The sequence below is a fragment of the Pyxicephalus adspersus genome, chromosome 2, assembly GCF_032062135.1.
Source record: "Pyxicephalus adspersus chromosome 2, UCB_Pads_2.0, whole genome shotgun sequence".
Taxonomy (NCBI): domain Eukaryota; kingdom Metazoa; phylum Chordata; class Amphibia; order Anura; family Pyxicephalidae; genus Pyxicephalus; species Pyxicephalus adspersus.
The window spans coordinates 125,723,325-125,750,593 of record NC_092859.1 but is presented as its reverse complement, the minus strand read 5'-3'; the positions used below and the strand labels follow the sequence as shown (position 1 = coordinate 125,750,593).

The 27,269-nt window shown below is 35.2% G+C and overlaps 1 protein-coding gene across 1 annotated transcript in view; it reads left to right on the top strand.

Moving 5' to 3' along the window:
• Positions 1-20,067, top strand: part of LIPC (lipase C, hepatic type) — a gene marked incomplete in the record, with an annotated part of 58,965 nt that extends 38,898 nt beyond the window's left edge. Inside the window, 7 exon segments of the mRNA XM_072402320.1 lie at positions 132-311; positions 2,704-2,821; positions 8,311-8,544; positions 8,902-9,144; positions 16,531-16,651; positions 17,619-17,822; positions 19,792-20,067. Coding sequence (XP_072258421.1) covers positions 132-311; positions 2,704-2,821; positions 8,311-8,544; positions 8,902-9,144; positions 16,531-16,651; positions 17,619-17,822; positions 19,792-19,894 — 1,203 coding nt within the window.
• Between the last annotated feature and the right edge of the window lie 7,202 nt (positions 20,068-27,269).

Sequence of the window (27,269 nt, the reverse complement as noted above, 5' to 3'; positions counted from 1 at the left end):
AAAACTATTCATGTCACATAATAGAATGAATCTCGGCAGCACAACTGCAAAACGTATGTCTTTATAAGATGTTTAGTGCAAAACAGGCTATATTAATTCTTCTCCGATATTTTCTGATGACGTGATTTTAGATTGATGGATACATGGAATCTTGGGTCCCAAGGATGGCTTCTACTTTTAAGTCAAGTAAAAAGCAAGTCAATGTTATCATTGCTGATTGGCGAACATCAGCCCATGTACACTATGCAATTGCTGTGCAAAATACTCGATTTATTGGTCTGGAGATAGCTGAATTACTGGAATGGCTTGAGGTAAGCTATTTTTAAAACTTAATTGGGTGGATAATTGTAAAAGGCAATAGTTTATAATATTCTTATAACTGTGCCATATATTGTACGAAGTATCAAATCTCCCACACATAGACCATTTCCTGATTTGGCCCAAAACCAAAAATCTACATTTGCCTATTTTATCAGACATACCACCTGCAGATGAACTTTAGTAGTGTAGTACAATCCTATAAAGGAGAGATTTGATAATAAAAACATGGTATGTGAATTTTTGGATTTCAGTCAACAAAAATAAAGTACAAAAATAAATGCCAATGAGACATGTGTCCCTGCGCCATTTATATTGGGGTAGTGGAAAGTGAGAAAAATGTTTATACAGATACATGTAGATCTTAGAATAGGTTTGCCTAGCTTTAAATGTTATAAAAGGGAAGCTATAACAAGCCAATAATAAAAGAAACCTGAGGTTAGTTGTAAATAAAAACCACAATTCCTGCCAAATAAGTGGATGTGTTCAATAGGTAGATGCAGGCATTGATGGAGCTGAGATGTGACAATGGTGTACTTTGTTCTTTGTATCCCAGACAGAACCCTGTATTTCTTTTCTTTCTGAGCTGCTATGCACCTGCCAGATTTACTCTTCTGCTTTTATTTTTATGGCATTGTTAAGCAGTAGTTCAGCAGTCGTATAATCAGACTCAAGATGTTCAGCTAAGTTAACTACTCTGCTCTGTGTACTGGTGCCAGCACAAACATTTGCATTGTAAAATATAACAGCTATATTTATTTACCTTAGCTTCTGCTTTCTCATTTACATTGGTGGCTCGTCATTTCTGGCAGCTCAAAAGCATTTTTGTTCACAGAAGGATAAATAAGCACAATAAAATGATGTACTTTATACCATACATGTGCTATGTAGGAGGAAGATGGAGTGATTTATGCCACTAGCAGCTACAAAATAACATGATCACTAGACTGGGTGACTGCTACAAGTATTCAAAAAGCAGTCTTCAGAGTAGAATAAAAGTAAACATAGAACAAAGTCACCTGCCTGATCACAATGTTTTAAATTACACCTGTCCTTTTAAGCTCAGGATCTTTAGCCATATAGATTGGCCAGGCTGAAATGACACAACTCCTGCGGCCAGCATCCAGCGCACGTACATGGGAGTTATGTCATATACTGTATGAGGTATCAAATCTCTCATTCCATATGCATAGATTAGTATAAAAATGGGAAGAAAGGAAAAATTGGTAACAGACATGTAGGTTTCTTGCATTTGCGAATAAATTTTTTGCCCCCTTTTCGAAATTTTACATTTACCATATCTTTTTTTATTTCCTTTTTTAGTTTAGTTCCACTTTAACATATTCTAGTGTGAATTTCATCATCTTAGCAGCATCTAACAGCTGTTTGGGAAACCATGCTGCTTTATGAATTTCCTATATTTCTTTCCCTATAGGTTGCAGGCTTTTCACAAGTTCCAAGGTATATCTTAGAGCAGTGGTCCCCAACCTTTTGGAGCTTGCAGACCACTAAATACATGGACTCCCGACCGTGCATGCGCGGGGAGCCGTGTCTCACTTAAAGGAGATGAAACTTCCCCCAGAGTGACGTCATGATGCCAGTACCCGCACACACTCCCGTACTGGAGACAGGGTCCTTGGCTCTGGCCGGTACGCCCCGCCAAGCGGGATCCTTCTTCTGACCCCGCTAGGGGGTGCACCAGCCAGAGCCGTGGCACTCTAGGACCGGGTGTTAGGGACCCCAGTCTTAGAGGAAAAAAAGTTTGTAATTCAAGTGATAACCTTTGGGCTGAAAACACTACAGGTACTGTGGCAGCCCTATGAGAAATGAATAGGGGCGGTAGTAAGTTGTTCTAGTACAGCTCACTTCTTCCAACTGTCACATGTGCAGACACTGCAACTTTTTTTTTTGAGTGCTCTAACGGCAAGGTGCCAGCCGCAGGGAGCCAAAAACATATAACTCAGAGGTGGGTCTGAACTTGCTCTTATGGTTAACTTGAAATAATAAATGTGCAAACTTTTGGGAATTGTTAAAATACCTTCTTTAGGCTTTACATAATTCTAAAAACCCACATAATAATACACAGGAGAGTGTTATAAGTTATAGAGTTATAAGGAGAAGCATTGAAATATTAATATTAAAATGCAACTTTTATTTCTTGACACACTTGAGGCTATTGTAAAGGTCAAGTCTGTATGGATAGAGATAAGTGTTAATGGAATATTTTCTAATTAATTGGTAGTCACCCCATTATCATTTTTTGGATGTCTATCTATGCAGCCTTGCACTTTAAAATAGCCTCAAATATGTCAAGGAAATTATAATTGTTCAGTTCAGTCATCGTCCTTCTGTATTCTTAGATTTGTAATTCATGATGTTTTCTAGTCATCTGTTCAGTTTCCAAGAAGTAATGTTCACTTGATTGGGTACAGCCTTGGAGCTCATGTTTCAGGATTTGCTGGCAGTTATATGAGCGGATCGAACAAGATTGGAAGAATTACAGGTAATTTCTAATTATTTACAACCACTGCACAACAGAAGCCATCACATTCACATAATGATTACTACCACGTACAGTCGTTTTTGTTGCTTGGGGTGATAAATAGTTTATTCTTCTATACATCACACTTCAGTTTTAAAATAGGCAAATCCTTCAAGCAAGCTTGTGACGCTTTGATGAAAAAATGGCATAAAACTGAAATGTTGTTGTTGTTAATCATGAATAAATCCCCACTGGACTGTAAACACCATGAGATACCAGATTGTACCTGTATCTATATAGTCAATCCTATCAATGTTCTGTGGCTCCCCATATACTGAGCATTTAACCATGCCATGATGCCATTTAATGCCATGATGAGCACTGTTAGGCAAAATCTTTTAGAAAATCAGTATTTACATAGACTAATAAAACAATATTCTGCAAACCGTTTGGAGGTAATCTTTGGTATGACAATTTTTAGAATAAATATGCAGTTTAAAGAGTAACATAAAGTAATGTACATCACAAAGAGCTTATCTTTCAATAGATTTATTTTGGTATTTGGACATATTTTAACAAAAGAAACAAAAAACATGTATAGATCACATAGAGTGTAGATAATTTATCAACTAAGCATTCTTATTAACCAAATAAAAAAAAACATGAAATAGCTGTTAGAATAATAAACAGGAAAATCTTAAACAATGAATAGCATTGGAAAGATATGTGACTAAGGTATTCAACATAGAATTTGGAGTTAGACAACCAAGAGGACCAATTTTACAGAAAGTGGTATATTTTGAGTTGGTGTAGTGGGAATATTCTTTCATATGTGCATTGAAGTTTCAAGTTCTTGTTAAGGATGGGGACATTGCAAGGATTTTAACAAACTTTGCTGCAGATTCCCACTTTTCCTTTATTAACTGAATTGCTATGTGTTTCTCAATGTCCTCATTCCTGAAAATCTGCATCCTTTTAGAAGTTTACCCTTTGAGGACTAAATCTGTACACAGAGACAATAATTTGTGATTGGGTTAAAAGACTAGTTATAGTACAACTGTCACCATGTCAGATCACTAAACAACTTACATGAATGACAAGTACTGACTTTAATGGGGACACCGTGCTATTTGTCTTTTTCCCTGTCCAATCTATGGAACAATTGCACAACTCCCGATAGAACAGAAATGCTGCCAAACAGCCTGTAGCTACTTCACTTCTATTGTAAATCCTACATTTCAAATATGACTAAAGCCAAAACATGTTTTAGATTTAAATGGGGTTACCACCACTATCTGTTGTCGGTGTACCTGTTGGGTAGATATTCTTTCATTTCCAGTTGCATCCACAGGGCAGGAAGTGAAAAATTCCCAAATAAAAACAGAGGTTTTTAACCCTTTTCTACGCCATCTCTAATAAAAAAATATTTGTCCTTTGATATACTTTAAACATTCCATAAAACTCAGATTGTTAAATATTCACACATGACATGCAAACTTAACTACAAAAAGGTGTTTGTTAGTGTTATCTGATCATATAGCCATGTTTAATGCAATCATTATTCATCGTCAAAGGTACAAGAGAACAAAGATACATTATTGTAAACTGTAAACAAGAATACAATACCACACAAAAGAATATTGTCAACCATATGGCTGACACTGCAACTGAAATTAATCTTACTTGATGATGAGATGCCATATGCATGAACATAAACAGGAGCAACCTCAGTTGTGAGAAAGATACAAATCTGGCTGTTGTGGTACAAAAGTCTATATAGGGCTGTATGAGACTATACACAAGTATAAATCAGTGCAATATAATATATCATACTGTAAACCTTTCATTAATTAATTGTGAGTTTTGCTTACACTATGATTTCTGGGATAGCAGAAATTTACATTCTGGATCTACAGGTAGTCCCCGGGTTACATACATAGGTCAGAACAGGTACAATATTTTAATAAATGCAATTAGGACAGATGTCTGTCTCAACATAATATTAGGCAGCGTGGTGTCAGTTACTGTATAAAATCCTCACTGTGAGTTAATCACAAACAAAGCAAAAAAAAAAATATGGAGCCTAAGACATTCATTAATTTCTGGAGCAAGCTGTGCTTTGATATGCAAAAAGAAACAACTACATATTGTGTCTTGGTCATTTAAGGGTTACAAGATGCTACAGATCAGCTCAGCTCTTAAGACCACCCACAACCTCAGCTGTGTTTAGCAAAAGATTTAGAAGTCATGCAACCCCCCCCTCCCCCCATGAAGCCTCTGTCCTGCACACAAGCAAACAGGGAAGCTCCGCCTCGTCCATAAGGAAGGAAGCAGAACCATTTTTTTAAATTGTTACCAGGCTGGCAACGTTCCTTCTGCAATATAACCTTACTTGCCATTTTTCCAATTTTTTAATTGCACTCCCCTGCCCTCGTTTTGTCACAGGAACCCTGCCATCTTCTTCCTCCTTCTCTTCCTTGTTTCGATCTTTAGCCCTCGTAATTGGTTGGGCTGGGAAGATGTAATTCCTGCGTGGCTGTGATGAGTCCATTTAGCCCCGGCAGCCCCATGGGTAAATGGGATGCGACAGGTATCCCGGCTTCCTACGATGACCTGTGCATGTATTTTACATTTGAGAAGAGTGATCAGAGAGAGGAGAATGTTTTATTACAGAAGGAATATCACCTGTCCCTTTCTGCAATAAATCCCTGACTGTTACTTGAAGACTATATACATTAGGTAATCTTGATTCATGGGCAGATCAACTGTGCCAGCATTAACATTGACCAGATTCCAAAATTTGAGAAGCACATCTTTAGGTTAATTAACCTTTCCTATGTACTTTAACAAATGATATAGTAATCAAGGCAGCACTAATGTTGGATAGATAGGATTGGTTTTGGATTCTCCACACCAGTATAGGTCAACAATAAAGTCTCATCTCCAAAAAAATCTCTGCTTCCTCTCCACCCACCTCTAGCATTTAAATAAAACCCCCAGTTATGTATTTAAATCACCATGTACATACCAGGCAAAGTTCTAATCCTTTTTTTCTTTAGTTCTGTAGTGTATAGTGCTCATTCATTCTCTTTTACCCTGATTTGAACAGTGGCCATTGGCTACCAAAAGTTTACATCAAAAGGTCCTCAAGATGTCCCCAAGATCTTGTCACAGAGATCAAGGTTTTCCAGCAGCAACATTGTGAAAAAGACTTCTTTCTAGTATTGGGGGAAGTCCCATGGACCTAAACACTAATAAATGGCTTCAAATAGGTTGAGGAGGCAGGAAAGTAGTACATTGGGATTTTTCTTTATCTGAAGCCAGGCTTAAACTCAGCCATTAAAAATGCTTATATGTTCTCAGGAGTTATTTATTTACTAAAAGAACAACAGAAGATCCACATTAATTCAGTACTGTGTAGGTGCAAATTAATAATCAGTGTTATTGTAATTCCGCATTCATTTAATTGGAGGAAGAATTAGATGTATTTTAGATGATTCTGCATTTAAAAACTTTTCTTAATAATGACTGCACTGGATTAGTACAGGGGAGCTGCAGCTAATCTCCATAAACATAGAATTAGCAATCTAACAATATCCTAATTTGTTGTCTACCCTAGGTGGTTGCCTTGGAGCAGCCTATATCTGTTAAATAGTCTGAAAACTAATTGAACATATGTCTATTTTTCTACAATTAGGCATGCTTTTACTGGTGTTAAAACTGGGAAAGCCTTTTAAAAAAGATCAGTAAAATAGCTTTATCTCCACGCATTACTGAATAAATGTAGGTAGCGGTACATAAAATTAGTGGTATTTAGGAAGGCAAAGAGCAGCATCTCACAGCACTCAATAAGAAATAATGATTCATCTACTCTGAAGCAGTACATGGAAAGATGGTTGGTTGCAATACGTTTATTCATTTATTTATTTGCACATAATCATGTTTTCCTAATTGTCTTATGAAAGTATATAGATAGCAAAAACATTGTAGGGAAGAATCGGAACACTTTGTGTTTATGCTAGGTGGATTCACCTGTCTGTTTGTCCTGGTAACCTTTTTCACAAAGACAACAAAAACATCAATAGAACCTAAATAAATAAATCTGTCACAGTGTCAGCTGCCTAATGGGGAAGTCATACATCCTTTGTGGAGATTTTCTCCAACTTGCTGTTGAATCTATGCAACAGAAAGTGCAGAAAAATCTTAATGAAACACAAACGAGAATCAATAAAACAAAAATGGGTTTTAATCTTTTTTCATCCAAAACTTAAATTTTAACCTATGCATAAACATCAGGTAAATCCATAGATACATAGTCAGTAAGGTTGAAAAAATACATACTGTAAGTCCATCAAGTTCAACCACTAGGGAAATAAACATATCCTAGGTAAAACCACATAGACATAGCTGATTCATAGAAATAGAAAAAAACCCTTCCTGATTCCAAGAGAAATCAGATGTTCCCTGAATCAATAGTCTCTGGTATCTTTAGTCATATTCTGTGCTTCTAGAAAAGCATTTAGCTTTTTCTTAAAGCAAGCTATAGTACTTGATAAAACTACTTCCTAAAGGAGCCAACTCCACAGACCTTACAGTGAAGAAGTCCTTTATTATTGGGAGTTCTAAACTTTTCAACTGATGGGAGTGGTCGTCAAAGGATAAAAATGACACTATAAACCATACTTAAGACTTAAGTATTTGTAACACATACTTGGGGAAAAAAAATGGCCATATACAATATATACTTGAATATAAACCAATCCAAATATAACTATGTATTTTTACCTGAAAATACAGTAAATTGTTTTAACTCAAATACAAACCTATTACACAAAATGCAGCTGTCAATGCTAACATGTAATACAATAAATAAAAAATGGAAATAAAAATATATCTATAATGTGTTATTCGTAAAACATTTGACTTGACCTTAGTCTACATTAATGACATATAACTATGGTAGGGACATTAGATTGTGAGCTCCTTTGAGGGACAGTTAGTGACACAACTATCACACAGAGCTGCATAACATGATGGCGCTATATAAATACTGTTTAATAATAGTAATAATAGATAGTAGGCACTGTGTCCTCCATTTCCATGTGTCTAAAGGCAAGAGTAAGAGTTTGTTACACACTTCACAACACCCTCTAGTGGTGTGACTGAAGTTTAAAAAAAAAATATTGGTTCATCCTTGATTATATATCGGTATTCCCTTTATTGTATGTTTGCATTTTTATATATATATATATATATATATATATATATTGGAAAGGCTCTGCAACTACTTAAGTTTTGCATGGATTACAAAACATCCAGCATATAAATAACATCTCAGATAATATTATGTAAATAAACATTTTATAAGTAGGTTATATAGTAGGTGTTGTCAAATTAAAAATTGTTGCATGGGGTAAGATATCATGCTTTTGTATATACTGTAAGAGCTGTTATTTTTGGTTAGGCTGAGTTACATGTCAAATACATAAGTTCATGCTCATATTTTGTAGGACTTGATCCAGCCGGGCCTTTATTCGAAGGAATGTCTGTAACAGATCGCTTGTCTCCAGATGATGCAACCCTTGTTGATGCCATCCATACAAACACACAACAGCACATAGGATTAAGTGTTGGCATTAACCAACCAGTTGGTCACTATGATTTTTATCCTAATGGTGGAAATATACAACCTGGCTGTCAGTTTAAAGATATATACAACCATTTAGTGGAGTACGGTGTCTTTGGTAAGAAATTACATTTATAATCTTTAGTACTATATGTATGTAGTATAGTATTATTTAGATATGTACCAATTTAAAGCCCAGTTCAAACATTTTCAGTTATTTTTCATTTATTGGGAAAGGGCTGGGAGTTCTAGCGGAAAGGATATGTGAGGTTTTGTTCCCAACAAATCATGTCTGGTACATAACAAGTGAACCCATTTCATCAATAGGCCTCAGAATGTGTTGTTGGTTCCTCATCTTGTATCTGATAGAGCTTATACCCAGAAGACAAACACTTACAAACTGCCAGGGCTTCTTATGCCCCAAAAATTGCTTATAATTATAACTGAATTGTTTCTTTTTTTTCTTTATCATAAGGATTCACTGAGTCAGTCAAGTGTGCTCATGAGAGATCAGTCAACTTGTTTATAGATTCTATAAAGTATGAAGACAAGAACAGCATGGCATACGAATGTAGAGATTATGAAACCTTTAAGAAGGGCATGTGCGTAAACTGTCAAAGACATGGCTGTGTTGCTTTGGGGTACAATCTAACTGCAAAGAAAAAGCTCCCTGGACGTAGACTCTTTCTGAAAACACGTGCACAAATGCCATACAAAGGTAAGTGGTGCAAAAAAAATTAATAAATAAAAGGTTATTACATTGATCAGTTAGCCGACCATTCTGACTGTCCAGTGAAACTAAACAGCTGATTAACTGCTAAATGTATAACTGCATAAAAACACAGCAGGGGCCACAGACAGTGCTTCCATAATGACTAATAATGCAGTCATAGGTGGAAGCATACAGTTTCTTGTAGTATATTCATTGGATCACTGGCAGGGGTATAGTGGGGCGGGCATGGGTGGGAACACTGTGCCCTAATTTTTTTTAGGAACGGGCATGCATGCCCACACTTATTTTGCAAGGAATTCTTTGGTAGTCTGCGGCTCTGGCCAGTCTGGTGGCTCTGGCTAGCTGGGGTCAGGAGAAGGACCCCACTGGGGGGCGCACCGGCCAGAGTCGGTGAGTGACACATAGGCAGGCGTGTACGACTACACTCCTGGTCACTGATTACATTTTTAATATAATGACACACGATAACTTTACAGCATCCACCCATAGAAATCAGTTTTCAGATACTATGTACCCTTTGACGATTAAATACTTATATTGAAAATTTTAGAACAGTGCAGATGCAAACAACAAATCCTAGCGTACAAAGAGGCACACGGGACAGAGTATTCATCCGCTTTCCTATTATGTTCTTATTTAGATAAATGGAGCAAATTCTTTACAGAATAAACAATGTTGTTAGTCTGTGTGTGCTCACTGAGAACTGTTTTGGAACGATATTACAAACTACTTCATAAATAACCTTTAACAAATTATGATAGGAAGACCCGTTATTTGCTGTTGGAAGCTACTTCTTGCTGGACATCAAAACATCTGCCTTGATGCATCATATTCTTTATCTCCTTGTAAATGCCACAGATAATATTTCACATGTTCACGACAGAGGGTGGTGGAGCGCCAGCTGTCTTGTGTGTCTACAAAAACAAATTATTGGCTGAAATGTTAATATTCAAAGGGAATTTCACCATATGCTTCAGTAAATATATTTCAGACTGTGTCATTTCAGCAGCCAATGAAGTCAGATAGGATTTATCAAGTCTGGATGTTGACTTTACATAGCAATAAGATATTGAATCAATGGACACTTGACAGAGACAAACAACTTCGCTCAAATGTCATTTTGTTCCTTATTTACAATGATTATTTATTTTATAAATACTCTTTTTAAGAGCTGAGATCAGTTATGCATACAATACAAAGAAAGAGCTATGTTTCTCTTCTTCCTATAATGTATTTCAAGAAGATGCTTGCAATTTTCCCCTTTTATTTTAATCAATTTGTATTCATATTGCCAGAAATTATTCCTGTTCTTCTTCACAATGTATTGGTAGGGAGAAAATAGGAAAGTCTTTTTAAACCAGAAAATATTTGCAGTTCTCTCATTTTCATCACAGATCCAAAAATAAAGGGGATATTCATAATTCTGAAATATTGGCCAAAGCCATGCAAATAATTTTCTTTGTTAATAATATTAATATTATTTGCAGCCTTACATTATGGAGCCATTTATTCTAAACGGCATACAACTGTTTGAGGCTAGTTGGCCATTGCTAATGCACTCTATGGAAATAATGGTTTCCACAGAGTAGGGATTTTACACCCTTCAGTTAGAACTGACACCTGTGGTGGGTAGAGACATGCCATGAAGGTAACCAGAAGCCAAAGAGACATGGTCTGCAGCTCTGGCAAGTGCGCCCCCCCCAAGCGGGGTCCTTCTACTGACCCAGCTGGGGGGTCCACTGACCAGAGCCATTGACCACCTGTCAGATGGTCGCGCCCCACTAGTGTGTTGTGGACCAAGGGTTGGGGACCCCTGCTGTACACTTTAGATAAAATAATCTTACCAGGGGGATTGTCTGAAACTTGAAAGTTATTTTAATGGTGTTTTGTTGAAAAATTCTGTTTACTCAGTGAATTTAAATACTTATTTTGGTCAGTGACAATAGTATAGCTGAGCTCTACCTGGTTTGTTGGAGGTGGAGTGAGATCTCCCTGCCCACATCCTGGACACCAGTCCTACCAAAGAAATTTAACTTAATCCACCACAAGTAAAGAAATCCATTTGGCTGGAAATATTTATATTTTTTTGGTTGTGTTTTTTTTTTTTATTCTTTTTTCTGTTTACATCTGTATTTTCAGATGTTTTAGGTAAGTTTTATATAACAGTACTAGTACAACTACGCTGTGAATTGTAAATATATATGCGTTGTGATGTGTGCAACACAACATGACCAAGGGCAAACTTTGTAACATATGTATACTCAGCTTGTACCTTCCTGTTCCTAGCATCTCATAGCTTATCATTCTGAATAAGGATGTTACCCCAGAGGCAGAAGCAAAACTCTCCCAGAGTAGAAGGAATAGATACTGTGGCTCTGTCTTTGACTTTGAAGTGGAAAAAAAGAAATCCGGGGTTAAATCTAAGCTTCTATTCTCTATGAGCCTGGCTGGCTCACTTTATCTTTATTTGCCTCAGGCTCCAGACTGCAAGACTTTTCCTACTGGAAACTTAATGTACCTGTAAATTCAACCATGTCATTTAGTTTGTACATTTCCTGTGCTGTGTAAGAATACATTATAGCAAAAAGAAAATTATTTTTATAGATGTGTATGGAAATTTATTTTGTAAACTCCAAAATACTCTGACTAGAGTTTGGGAATTTTATACAGAGTAAATATGATTTCATTTAAGCTTATTATTGTTTTATTAAAAAAAAGTTATGAAAAGAACCTTTGTTTAGTCAGTACACAATGTTTTTACTCATTTAAAGCTAAAGCAATTGGCATGATTTTTTAAACATTTGCTAAATGTTGGTAAACAGTTGTTAAATGTTCACTGAATGTTAATTATCTATATTTGCACCTTGCAAATGGTAATATTGCACTTTATTTTGAATCAATAATACTAAAAATCCTGCATAATTTAAACAAATATGTATTAAAATATATCTCAGAAATGCTAATTTTTAAAATCATATTTTATATTTTTCCTTCTGTATTTTTGCCATGCAGGGCCAACCAACATGATTGCTTTTAACCCTTCTTGCCTTTTCTTTATATATAAAAAAGAAGCCAAGGGTTGTATATCAAACGCTCCATAGATTTAGATGTACAGAAAGAGACGCATAACATTTTTGCAATCTCATAAGCACCCTTGCATGGAATATAATAAAGCAACTTTGTTACCATTTAAAAAATTATGAAACATTTATTTTAAATTATTTGAGATGCTAACTCTCAACTTTTTTTAACAATTGACAATTAAATGAAATTTAATGATAGCCCACTTAAGGAATGTAACTAATAAGTGCTGTCTAATATATAGGTCCTAAGATGGATTGCTTAAATATCTACCTGTGGAGATCATCCTAGAATGTTAGATTTAATTAGGATATAAAAATGAGAAGGACCATGGGGGAGAGATTAGGCATGTGGTGTTTATGAATTCTAAGGTACGTAAGGGAACTCTTTCAAAGTTATACAAAATCCTGGGAGACAGTAAACTATTGAAGCTTGAAGTATACATGAAAATAAATTTAGAAATACCCACAGAAATAGAATGGTAGGATATATTTACAGGAGCATAAATTACTAACTGCCAAACTAAGCTAAGTCTGCCTTAACTATAATAAGTCTGTGGTAGAAACTAATCAAGGTTGGGGATGTGGGAAGAACTTAGGAACAGCATTAAATATATGGTGGTCTTGCATTACTGTACAAATATGTTGTAATATAACGTAACTTTTAAATTAAACTCCCATAGGCCCCAATATCCTGACCATAGGAAAGGTATTTTTGGTAGCAACCTAAAAGAAGTACCTATGATACTGAGTAGGTTTATAACACTCTAGTAGGTTTATAAATTCTAGGATCTTCAATCCTAAATATTGGAACTCAAATAAGATCTCTACGTTGGAGAATGGGGCCAACAAAATGGCCTACTATGTGAAAATGGAGGACTGATACTTGGAAAAATATGTTAGAAAATTTGTTAGAGATTAGAAATAAAAAAGGGATATTGGTCTCTGGATGTTTGCATTAATTATGAATCAAGCAGATTATAAAGTTGGTAATTGCCTAAGGATGGCAGGTGTGTAAGATTGGACTATATATATTGGATAGTATGTGATGCTTGAGGTGTAAAGCGGAGAAGTGGGTAGGAAGGCAAGACTATGAATTTGTATAGTTTGTATAAATAGAGGGATTGAATGTTCATTATGATTAACCTTCCTCCATTTTTAATGCATACATTGTTTCTAGAGGAATGGCAGTAGATGGGTTGGTATGTTCTGCCGAATGCTAACAGTAGCCTAAATCAGTTCACTAAACTTCATCTGAGATATCCAATGCATTTTGGGGGTACCTTCAATGGGGCTTGGACCAATTTACATGAATAAACTGAATTCTTAAAGAAAGTAAAAGTTAAGTTTAAGAAGAAAGTAAGCATATGCTGTTGGTAGAGGGATTAAGTAAATCTGTTAGATCTGCATGGGCAACACATGTTCTTGTATCGTTCTGTGTGACTGTGCCTCCACATGTAATATGCCAATCTGACTGTCACAGCAAGATGTTTGCTAGAGAGAACCAAGAAAACCACTTTCTACATTATACCTTCATATTTCAGTTATATATACTGAGGCACAGAAGCAATGTTCACTGTTTTATGTATCTATATGGTACTCAGATGTGCTGCTTAAATATCATCAAAGTTTATTCTCTTGCTTTAATAGGAAGGAAGGAAGGTTATTTAAATTGTTATTGTAAATATAAATAGTACTTTGTTGTTATGCTCTGCAATACACTACAGCAGCACTTTAAAAAAAATGAGCTTATACTTTATATGTGTTTGGGTTGCTGATTCTTAGAGAAGCTGTAGCTCAGGGTGTTTGGGTGATGACCTAGTTATGGCCCTAAGATATAACATTTTCTAAAGCTCTAGCAATCTTCCGGCAACCTTTCTTCTCTTCGTTCAATTATAAAGAGAAGCCAATTTCCTGTAGAATAGAATCCTTGCTTCCAATATAAATATATGCACACAAGAAGCCACTGTCTGAATCCCAATATGCAAAATTTTACTGTGGCTTCCCTCCTTTGTCAGCCAGAAGGAAACATATGCGGGAGGCCAGCCAAGCACGAGAAAGGCTCCATAATTGCTCTCCGATACCTGAAAGAATTTCCATCCTGCATTTGGACTAGCATTTATAGCTTTAATTAGTCTGTGAGTGACTCATTGTTACAAATCAGAGGACTGCTAAAGAATATTTATGTTTCTGTAAAGAAGTATATTACTTCTATGTGATAACACAGGGAAATGCTAGTTCTCCAACTAGTATATACAATACTATGAGCAATGTTGTAGTGAAAAATGTAGTAAGCCATATTAAATCATAGGATAGCATTTTTGTACTGATCTGGTTACAGTAAATAGGAGGGGATTACAAAAAACATGGATCCTTCATTCGACCATCACAACTAGGGATGAGCGAGTTTTTAAAACTCGATCTTGCAGCGTATTCGTCAGTTTTTGCTTACCGAAATTTTAAGCGAGAATGGCCGGTGTAAATTCGAAGATCGAGCTTAAATTTAAAGAAAAATGTTCAAAAAAAAGATTGCGGGCTGTGCTAAAGCGCCAGCTGCATTAATTGATCAGCTTAGTGCGCGATCCCCGGCACTAGAGGTTAAATGGGGACAAGTCTCCCCATTTAAAACCTCTGGTGCTCTCTGATTGGCTGAAGAAAGCTTTCCTAAGCCATTCAGGGAGCACTAGAGGTTCTGAATGGGGAGACTGGTCCCCATTTAACCTCTAGTACCGGGGATCCCAAACAGGATTCCCAGGGCTTCAAGAATGATTGTAGTCCTGAGAATCCGCTGCCAGGGATCTTCTCAATGAATGCGGCCATGGCCACATTCTTGGAGAGCAGTGTGCGATAACCTCCAGTGCCCCGGGGATCCCAAACAGGAGGATTCCAAGGGAATCCTGTGAATCCCCTGTGAATCCTCCTGTTATAATTTCCTTGATCTTCCAATGGTTTTGTGAAATCGGTTCTCCAAAATTTCATTTCGCGAGAATGCCAGAGGCATTCTTATTTATCACTAAATAAAACAGGGTCTGGGGGGAAGCTTACTTTTCTCTTAAGATTTAACTGCCATTTGATGGTTTAGATTTCACCCACCAAATGATTGGGTTTAGGAAGGGGAATTCTAACTAAAAACGCAAAGCAAATCTTGTGGAATCTAAGTGGATTGAATCTAGCTATTGTATTTAACCTGGCCAAATTTGTGGCCATTTATTATAAGGCACTTATAGTCGAACTTGGGTCAGGCTGGTTCTTTAACGTTGAATATTCTAATCTCTGGTAAATAAAACCAGAAAAAAAAATTATTTTATGATTTTCATTTAAAATATGCAAGGTGTAAAAGAATGCAAAATATAAACATAATTGATAGATGACCAGTTATAATCCCTGCATACTGATATAATACTGTGTAACTTCCTAATGCCTAACTCTGGGTTATTTTAGCTCTGCAAGGCTGAAGAGGATAAACTTTCATTAATGAAGCTAGGTGATCCACCAAACCTGGAATAGATCAGATCCATGATTCAAAACTATTGCTAGCAAATGACTTTGAAGAAATCCATTCCAGGTTTGCTGGATTACCCAGTTTCACTTATGAAAGTGTATCTTCTCCAACCTTGGAGAGCGTCAATAAATCAGGGCCAATGAGAGAGCTGTCAACTGCAATACTTTTCCACTGCAAGATGTTCTTGGTTATCAAAAAAAGAAAAACACCCACGCATACAAAAATAATGAGGAAAGAACGGTAAGTATAGATAAATATGGTCCCTAAGCTTCTGCAATGTATTGGTGTAGTGGACTGGTGGAGCTCCTTTAAAAGTAATAAAATAACATTACAAAAAATGTGTTAGCTTGAAAAAAATCTAATCTTTTATATTATAAAAATCAAAATAAGAATTATAGTGTATTAGTGTGTCTAGATTTTTTTTATGTAATTTTAGATATAGATTTGATTAGCAGTTAGGCAAATACTGTGTAACATAAAAAATCTTGTAACTGTCTTTTTATTCTAAACATCACAAAATATGTAGTGTTTTGAAGAGCAAAAAAAAAATAAAAAAAAAAAATGGTGGAGAAAAAAAACAATATCTAGAAAAATGTGTATCACTTCTCGTTTGGTAAATTAGCCCTACACCTTATGGAGAGCTCTTTTGATATAAAACAAGAAGCTTGTCTGAAAAGTTGACATAGACCTAAAACATCACAAAAGTGTTTTCTTGTTACTTACCATGCTTTACAGTACACTGTTAGTTTCTTTCTTGTATGTAAAACATTATTTTGCTTTTCCTTGTAGTTTACCATTACCAGTTTAAGATCCAGATAATCAACCAAATTGAAGATAAATATCTGAATCCACAGTTAACAGTTTCCCTGACGGGAACAAAGCAAGAGGTTGACACCTTACCTTTATCTATGTAAGTATTATATATCTGTGTCTCGTGATTGTATATTGTATGTGTGTATGTGTATATATATATATATATATATATATATTTATTTTTTTTATATATATATATGTAATTTTATATAATAATAATAATATATTAATATAAAAATGTTATAATTTATATATTTGTTTCTCTTTATTTTGGTATCAGGGTTGTGACCTATAGATCAATCACAAAGACATTCACAAAGACAATGATCTAAACATGTTTGTATGTTGTCATTTTACATACTTCCTGATTGTTTCTGCTAAGTCTTCTCCCACATACATTCTCCCTTTTTGTCTGTAAATGGGCATCAACTGTACAAAGTGAGAATAGGAAATAAATCAGGAATACCTTTCAATTAAAAAAACAAGATTTCAGGTACACTCAACTCCTTTTCAAATAAAACACAGGTTTCACTCTAACCTTCCTGTTGGAACAAAGTTGGAACATCTCGATTATGAATTTTACGTGGATTCTGTGTTAGATATTTTTTGCAGAGGGAAATTTTTTAACTTCACCCCAAAAAGGTTCATTTGATGGTTAACCAGATGCCTTGGTTAAGGGAATGCAATATCTCTTTCCGAAGTAAAAAAAAGCAGTGAAACTGTTCTTTTAATATTTAAGAAGATATAAAAAAAACTCTTTAATAGTATGTTAACAAAATAAAAGGAAGCAAATATGGTAAGATGGTTCATTGTTTATGGTTTAGGGTTTATATATGCTTTAAGCTATGTGGCCAGTTTAAAGGCAAGCACAGCCTAATAATTAGTTATTTTATAAAACCACTACTTTAATTTAGCCAATTTAGAACTTCTTATATTTAAGTATTTGAATGATACAAAATATTCTGTTACTATATAATTAAAGCACAAAACATATAGTATCTGTATCTGTTTCTTCCATTGAAACTTTGAATTGATGTTACCAGTATTTATAATTTATTTTTTAGAGCTGAAGGTATAAAAGAGAGCAGAACCTACTCTTTCCTCGTTACATTGGATGATGACATTGGTGACCTGATGGTGATCAGATTAAAGTGGGATGGAATTAACAATATAAAGAACTTGTGGTACACCATTCAGACAAAGATAGTCAATCTTCCAGGACTTCTAGTGAAGAAGATACGAGTAACAGCAGGAGAGACTCAGGAGAGGTTGGTTCACTTATATGTAGCTACCATGATGTGAATCTCCAAAATATAACTTATCTCTGAAATATTGTCACTTAGTAATATACAGAGTAATATACTGAGATATTTTGCATGTATATGATAGTTTGAGAAGTTTAATCATTATAGCTACTACAGAAAATAAGACATACACCAACATTAAAAAATCACCCATTTACTGTGACTAAAAAAAGGCTTCCAAGTTTAGACTTGATGTACTATACTAACCCACAAATAGATACAAGACCTCTAAATAGTTTGTGCGGTGGATCTTGAGAATGAGATTAAGAATAGCAATATGATTACAAAGTGTTGAGTTTACCATATGAAAGGAAATCTATTTCTAGTTGATTACTCTCTTGTAAGATCTCCTATTTAGCTTCAATAACATCCACCACTCAGTTTTCAGTTAATACCCTGTAATCTGTAAACTGGGCAACTACATCATTTCATAGCAGAATTTTTTATGATGCCTTATGTCACTTGGTAAGGGAATTTACAATAAATAAGATCCCTGGTAAGAATGTCATATCACTGTTAAATCATGCATATGTTTTACATGGATGACCACCTGTTTACTGTAGTCATGAAATGCATTCATTTAAAATGTAGTTTTTATATTAGCAGTATTTAATATTATGTTTTAAAAAAGCTGCAATTTGATCAATAAGTTAGAATCCAGAAAACATTTTAGGATGCATAAATTAAAAAAACACAAACAATCCTAAAAACAGAACTTATTATGCGATTCACGTTTACCCAAGAACAGTGGCCCGACTCCATATCTATTGTTTTTCCAGACTCACACTGCCAGGTCATATAATGCTAGCTATTTCTCCTTAGAATTAATACAGGTAGTCCCTGAGTTAAGGACATCCGACATACGGATGACTCATAGGTACGAACAGACTTCCCATTCATGTGCAAGACAGAGGCTTGATAGGGGGAAGGAGAGCGGTTTGCATGACTTGGAGAAGAAATATTTTGCTAACCACAGCTAAGACTGAGCTCTTTTGCAACCTCTTGTAACTCTTTATTGACCAAAACAAACTCTGCAGTTGTTTCTTTTTGCATATCAAAGCACAGCTTGCTCCAGAAGTTAATGAATGTCTAGGCTCCATAATGTTTTTTTTTGTTAGTAATTAACTCACAGTGGAGATTTTATACGGTACACCACACTGCCTAATAATATGTTGAGACAAACATCTGTCTAATTGCATTTATTAAAATAATGTACCTGTATGTAAATTTGTATGTAAAATAATGTACCTGTTCTGACTTACATACAAATTTAACTTAAGAACAAATCTACAGTCCCTATCTCGTATGTAACCCAGGGACTACCTGTATGTATAATGTCTACAAGAAAGTGTACCAGGTATAAATGCCTCAAAGTTTCAAAATGTGTGACTGCAGAAGACTGTACAATCATGCTAATTTTCAGTATATTGGCATCCTTTGGGATTACACACATCCTGTTTCCACATTCATACTAAGGAGGACTGTCTATGACATGACAATATGGATCTGGAACAGCAAGAGAAAGGGAGAAGGACCATTGTTTGAAAAGAAATTTGTTGCAGAGGTCAAGTTTTTAGCCTTTATGTTGTAGTTTGCCATTAAAGTAAAATTAATTTTTAATACATAGATTCAAAGACTGATTATTTGTGCATAGTAAAACTAAGATTTGGGATAATAAGTTTTGTAATACTTTAATAACTGTTTGTTTGAAAAGTGTGATGATCTACCTGACATTCCCCAAGCAATGCATTCATTCAATTTTACATGATATTTTCGGAAAAGGATATAAAAATAACACCTACACCTTTAAGTTTTATAAATCTCTAAAAGATGTGCTCCTTAAAAACAGGGACCGATGACAACATAATCAATCTTTGCAAATATAGTTTTCATTAACTAAATATTGCATTTTTTACAAATTCTATCTTCTCAGAATTACATTTTGCTCAGAAAACGTTGACAACTTCACGCTACTTCCAGATCAAGAGAAGACCTATGTGAGATGCTCAAGTAAATTTAAAAGGAGAACATCCTAAAAGTTGTAAGCACAAAATGAGGTATGAGACAACAGAAAACAAAATCCTAAAGAATATTCCGTGCAGGACTGAAAAATGTAAATTTTTCTGATGTTCATTCTCTAACAATATAACTGATACAGTTGCTTACTTGGAATATAATACACAATAAACTGAGTTTTTGTAAGCAGAAATGATGTTATTATTTGCACAAAACTATTGTATGAATATTACATTGTTTTACTGTATTTAATTTGCTTGGTATGAAGTTCTCCTAGTATTCTGTGTTCAGCTTGTGCCAAATAGGTCTGCTGTTACTGTGTACTTTAACTCATCAGCCTACAGAACATTGTTCCAGAAGGCCCTCTCTTTGGAAATATTGCATAGTGAGTAATATGTAGATCCTGTAATTTTATTATGGAGATTTTAAGAGAGACGGCTTTTAGCATTAGTCAGCTCTATTTTCTAGAGGCCTTAGGGACCTCTTTTGATCTTGGCATGTTTAAACCACATACAATAACAGTAAATAGAACACCAGATCCTGGATGTTTAAGACGTTTTGCTTGCATACTTTCTACATAGGTTCTAATCATTGGAACTTAATCTGGAAAAAGTGTTTTGAACACTTGAACACATTTGCATTTATGCATTAAATTTGCATTAAATGCACACATTTGCATTTAAGTTTTTTTTTAGCTTTTGTGAGTAAATGCACCATGTCAAGTATATGGGTTCTTTGTTCAAGAATATCATCTTTAGCTGCAGACACTAACTAAATGAATAATGTTGGTCTGTCGTTGTGTTGTGTACTTTTTCTACATGACTGTATGAAGGACTCGATTTGTGCAAAGTGTGGTTTATTGTTAGTTATCTGTGCCTTGCACTATATGATGATGGCACAGATAGGGAATTTCTAGATATGCCTACAACTGAATGATTTGTTCTTTGTGAAGATTCCATAGTCTTTCACAATGCCTGGACAAGTAAAAAAACAAAAAAAAAATGTTTTAGTTGCTATGATGTGGAAATTAGAATGACTGTTCCTGCATAAAGCAGACTATTGCCATTGGCAAGACCTGAAGTGGAAGACATTTTTGAAATTCTGGAAGTAACTTGATAAGATTCCTATTGCAACACAGCTATTGAATAAATCATTAATGTAAGCCAAACACAAGTATATTGGTAATATATTTAGGTAAGGGGCACAAAATGGGATACAGTACAAGAAAAACCAAGATGTTCAATTTATGGAAACTGTGTGGAAGTGATGGTCAAAGATGAAGCCCCACTATGACATTGAATATGTTATGTGTGGGGAAAGATGAGTTACTGCGTTACAGTTTGTCTGCCACAATACAATCTGTACTGATTACAAAATACAATTATGATATAGTGCTAAAGTAAATCACATAAGTGGATACGATATCTATGTATGATTTTGTTTTCACACTTTGCAACATCAGCAAGCAGATTTACTAAAACTGTTCCAATACCTCACTGCTGTTAAACCATTTGAAGATCACAATCCATAGATTGTTAATAAACAGTGCCTATAAAGGGTTAATTCACATGGATGGTCTGCTACTTTACCACAGGTAACCGGTTGGACAGACGGAGTGTTCCACCCATGGGCTTCAGTCTTTATATTTTTTTTTCTCTTGTAGTCTACGATTCAACTGATGTAGCAAACAGTATTGGCCCACTTTAGTTGGCTACCCAAAAACCTCTTCAAACACTATCAGACAGTGGGTAGAGATTTGTTTTCCTAGTAGTTGTAAGAAGTATAGAAAAGTAGAAGCAGACAAAATTTGGGTTTGTTGGTCAGAAGGTACCATGTACAAACCCATTTACATTGCATGGCATAGCTTTCTTTGTGACAAAATATTAAAAGGGACAGCCTTGTTATATACACTGATCAAGCAAAACATTAAAACCAATGCCAGGTGATATGAACTTGACAGATTATACCCAAAACAGTTGATTCCTGGTATGCAGTAATTATCTTCCAAAAATGGTCCAAGGACAGTGGTAACAGGTTTGCAGGAAGCTGGGAAGCTGGTCCATCTGATCCTAACACAGAATAGCAAAATTAGCACAAAATTGCTGAAAATCATAGTACTGGCCAATGAAAGAAAAGAGTCAAAAATGCAGAATTTGCTGTTTATGGGTCTTGACAAATGCAGAATAGTTGGAGTGAATGTGCTGAATGAACTGCCTCACCAGTTAAAGAGCTTACGATGGATGGTTTAGTGTCAGAATGTTGCCATTGCACCATGGCAGAAGATTATCTGGTCTGATGCATTATGAAAAAAACAAAGAAACGGGCACAACACAGTGTACATATATTTGTAGATACACAGTTTGTACAGTTCTAAAGAACTTTTTTATTGTTTTTTGTTTTTTTTTGTTGTTTTGTTGTGCTTTTTTTTCAAATTCACTTTGTTTTACAATTGGGAGAAAGATGTATATGACTTGGTGTGCAGATATTTGTAGCTAATAACTACAAACATATGATTTTGAGTTGTGTCCTTTTTATCACAACATTAGCACAAAGTGGTTTTGACAACAAGACAAAAATAAACAGTCCTGGTCTTCAGTAAATATAGTAGAAGTACGATAAGTTTATTTCCCACTTCCCAATATGGTGGAAATCTGAAGTTCTTTGCTCCCTAAAATGTCATATCTCACTATCTACAGTTGTGTTCAGAATTTTTTTTTTGAAAATTCTGAAAAAACGGAGGGGTAGCAATACTTTTGACCATGACTGGTATCAAAAAGAACAGTACATATAACAGTACAAAAGTACTGTACATTAAGAAACGATGAACATTAGGAATTTATTTAGTCCATACTTTGAATAAATACAAGAAAGGCCTTATGAGTGTACCTTACCTTCATATTTTACCAGCTGTATCAAAGCATTTCACATATTTTAAAATCACAAATGACACCTGAATAATTTTAAACGTTAACACATTTGATGTTGTGATACTTTCGGGTAAAATCAAGTTATAATCATTTCATTGTATGCTTTCACCTAATTTCACAAGATTACACTATTTGGTGGTATTTACAGTTGTGTGAAGTGATGTGACTGTGGTGTTAAGTGATTTGGGAATCAGTCACATCATGTGACTTTTATGTTGGGCTTAACGCTAAAAGGCAGTTTATAAAATTTAAAAAAAAACAGGTTTACGCCAACAATTGTCTCTGTTGACACATATATTACCCTTTAACATATACATCCACTCTATCATCTTATCTATGTGATGGTAATTGTTCAGTCAGACACTTCCATGTTTGCTCATTAAAACGTAGCTGATTGGGCTTTAAACCCAGGAGCATGTATGCAACTTCTAGTTCTTACATGCAACCTCAGAAGATATTTAGCAGATGAGGTTACCCCATTAGGTATACATGAATGGCAACACTGCCTTAAATATCTCCAAAATAAATAATGGAAGTGTATCTATTTCCACATTCATATTTCAGTTACAGATAGACCGGGGGTGAAGGATGGAACCCCTATTAGTTTTTTTTCTATTTGGGATTAGAAATGTTTTTGTCTTTCTGCTTCAGGACCTCCCAACCCAGGTCCATATGCTTCAATGGCAGTAATTGATTCTCCACTAGGGAATGTCAGATTCACTCCTTTATAAATACAACCTTTAATAATGAATGACATTTCACAAACTAGAACAGGCAATCGAAAATAGCTTGCATAGAGAGGGGAATTTTTAGATTCTTATTATTTCTTTATCCTGTATTCCTGTGTTCACTTCCATCTTCTGTACTAGAGACGCAAGTAGTAAAATAACATCTCTCTAAAGCAATTCCTATTTTAAACAGTTTTCCAACTGGAAGAGTGGCAGCATGCAAACATATTCAGAAATGTCAGGGTTTTTCTGTTCTTTTACAGTCAATTAAGCACACTGGTGGTGAGAAATTGATACCATAAAACACTCCCCATCTATGTTCTTAGGTACAGCTTGCCAGTACCAGGTTGGACTGCTTTTTGCCTTCAGAACTGCTATAGTCTTCATTGCATAGATTCTACAAAGTGATGGAAACATTCCGCAGAGATTTTAGTCAAAACTGACATTATAGCAACATGCAAATGTTTTACATTTGTTGGCTGCATATCCATGATCGAAAACTCCTGGTTCACCACATCCCAAAGTTGCTCTTGTATTGGGATCTGGAGGCCATTTGAATACTATGTTATATACAATGTTCTGCTCATGAAAACCAGTTTGAGCTTTGTAATCACTGCTAAAAGTAGCCATCAGAAGATGTGATGTGACAGATATGGCCAGCAACAATAGTTAGGTAGGCTGTGGCATTTAAATGATGCTTAGTTGGTATTAAAGGAGCCCAAAGTGTACCAAGAAAATATCCCCCACACAATAACAACTGGACCATTGATACGTCACAAGATGCTGACACCAAATTCTAACCCATCCACTTTATTGACCAAGAATTAATCTAGACTCATCACACTACATTTCTACAATCCTCTCTTGTCCAATTATTGTGAGCCCATGTGAAGTAGCCTGAGGTGTCTGTTTTTAGCTGACAGTAGCCACATCTTATCTCTTGTGCTGCTGTAGCCCATCTGCTTCAAGGTTTAACATTTTGTATGTTCATAAATGCCTCTTCTGCATACTTCTTTCTTAATGAGTGGATATTTGAGTTACTGTTCTCTTTCTTACATCTCCCTTACCATCTGACATCAACAAGGCATTTTCAACCAGAACACCGCCACTCACTGAATATTTTCCCATTTTTGGACCATGCCCTGTAAACCCGAATTATTGTGCAGGAAAAGTTCCTGCAGATCAGCAGTTTCCTAAATACTCAAATAGCAACCCAGCACCAAAAAACACACCACATTCAAAATCACAAATAATTTCTCCTCCCTATTCTGATGTTTGGTTTGAACTACAGCAGGTTGTCCTGACAAGGTTTACATGTCTAAACACATTTAATTGCTGCCATGATTGGCTGAATGGATATTTGTGTTAAGAAATTGAAAAAGTGAATCATAATAAAACAGCCAATGAGTGTAATCCTTAACTATAGCTGAGAAAGGTGTTGTATCTTCATAACTGTTCCAAGTCTAAGAACGGAATAAACATACACTGAACAGACAAAACATTACAGGCATCTGCCTATTATGGAGGCCCCCCTTGTGCCACCAAGTGGTATCTGGCTCAAAATGTTACCAACATACATTTTAAGTCACAGTGCCTCTGCTGGCCTATCATCTTTTCATAGTGCATAACTTCCTTTTCTCCAGGTCATTCAAAACTCAGGGAATAGACCATCATGACATGATCTTCGTTCTCATTGCCACAGTAGCAGGCAACAATTGTTTTTATTGGATAGGACCAGACAGGCTAACCTTTCCCACCCATTGCACACCAATGAGTCATAAGCGCCTATAGGCTAATTAGTTCAATAGCTATCCTTCCTTGGGCTTTTGGAAGGTCACTGTATACAGGGATAATTCCCAAAACCAAACCATATTAGGCTATGACCCAATTGTCTAGGCATTACAATGGTCATTGTATTTGCCTAGATTCCAACCCATCACCTGCTAATCACTTATTTTACTATTTTTTTAAAAAAAAGCTTAAGATTTGGGAACCATTACAAATGCTGGATTTGAACTGCTATTCAAACATTTGAGCAGAAAAAAAAGCTGTATTTGTCTATGACCCTGAAACTGCCATCACTGTAAAGAATCCATAGATAAGCAATAAAAACCTCCACTTAACAACTTTAGGTACCTGATTGGACAGGGGTCCACAACATTAAAGAAAAATTACCCTAAGAATACCCACTGAGAATTGGGATTTGTTTTTCTTTGCTTTCATAGATAATTTTTAGTATAACACTTAGGTAATAAAAACAAAGTAACTTCTTACTATATGACCCATGAGAAATTCTCAAACACTCAGTTTCTCCCTGGAACAATGCATCTTCGAGTTTTCTTGACATTCCCATAACCCATCTGGCACCAAAAAACAGATATGGAAGAATTTTCTACTGAAAATTCCAGTTGTCTGTCACTCGCTGATCCAATGGCTTGGACAAGAATACTGGACCAGAATGAGTATGCAGATCAAGAGTTGTGACCTTACACTTACTTTACTTGCCGTTTGCTTGTCCCAGGTCAGAGATTCAGAATGAAGAATATGCTAGGCACCTTTAATATTCAGAAAGCAGTCAGCTTTTTGGTTAGTGGCACAGAAGAAAATCAGCCATGACAACACAAATTTCACATATTACCAGTAAATATACACCAAAGGTAAAGAGCTGTATGGGTCACCCATAAAGGAGAAACATAAATGTATACAAAAAGGCAAAATGGTAATATTCAAAAAGGATCTGACATACATTAAATACATGTTTTCTTTTATTAGCTTGAAGGAAAAGGGGACATGGGAGAAATATTTAAGCTGCCATTATGAACCACCTTCCACAAAGTCTTGCTGGTTTATATTTGCTTCCAAAAAGTTCTTGTCTGAGCCTTCAGAGTGGAAGATTTGCAGTTATAAAGAATAGCAGCTTGCCAAAACAGGTTAACATCCAGTATTAGTAGCCAAATTTCACAGCAGCCAAAAGCATTTGCAGTTGGTTTAGTCAGGGCTTTTACTGTAGTGGAATTTTAATTTATTAAAGACATAAATATTCTAGAAGAGTCAAAACAAAATACTTGAATCATTATATTCCCTTAAACTATTAGCATCCAAGTGCAGCACTGCGTAATATGATGGCACTATTTCAATATTGTGTAATATTAATAATAATATAGGAGAATAGGACAATAATACATTGTTTATTATGTGTTTGTATAAAATTTTGCCATATTTAACTTTTCAACTTTTATTTAAACATGGCAATGTTTTTTTTTTTTTTTTGTACAATATGCCTATGGAACAGGATAAAGATGTGGTGTGAAGTTTATTGCTCTGATGTGCTTGGTATACTTTAAGTGTATTTTGTAATTCTGGGCAACACAATTTTATTAAAAGATATTTTGTTGCAAAAACAATAAACCCCTATTCTAGAGGCCGGTTGATACATACAACTTTTAGGCTGACACATCAATCTTCAACTATTCTGTTAAAAATCATATCTGCATAAAAAAGCAAGCATAAAAAATATAGCATCAGACATTATAATACTGGTAAACTGTTAAAAACAAATTGTGTAATAATTTTTCCCTATTAGAAACCATTCAACTTGTTTGGATGTACAATAATTATCTGCCATTAGCATGGTCAATACACATTTTCCAAATAACATAGGCATGAAATGATTTTTTTCATTCAAGTCTATTTATTCAAGTTTCAAGAAATTAAAAAAAAAACAAAAAGGAAAAGAAATC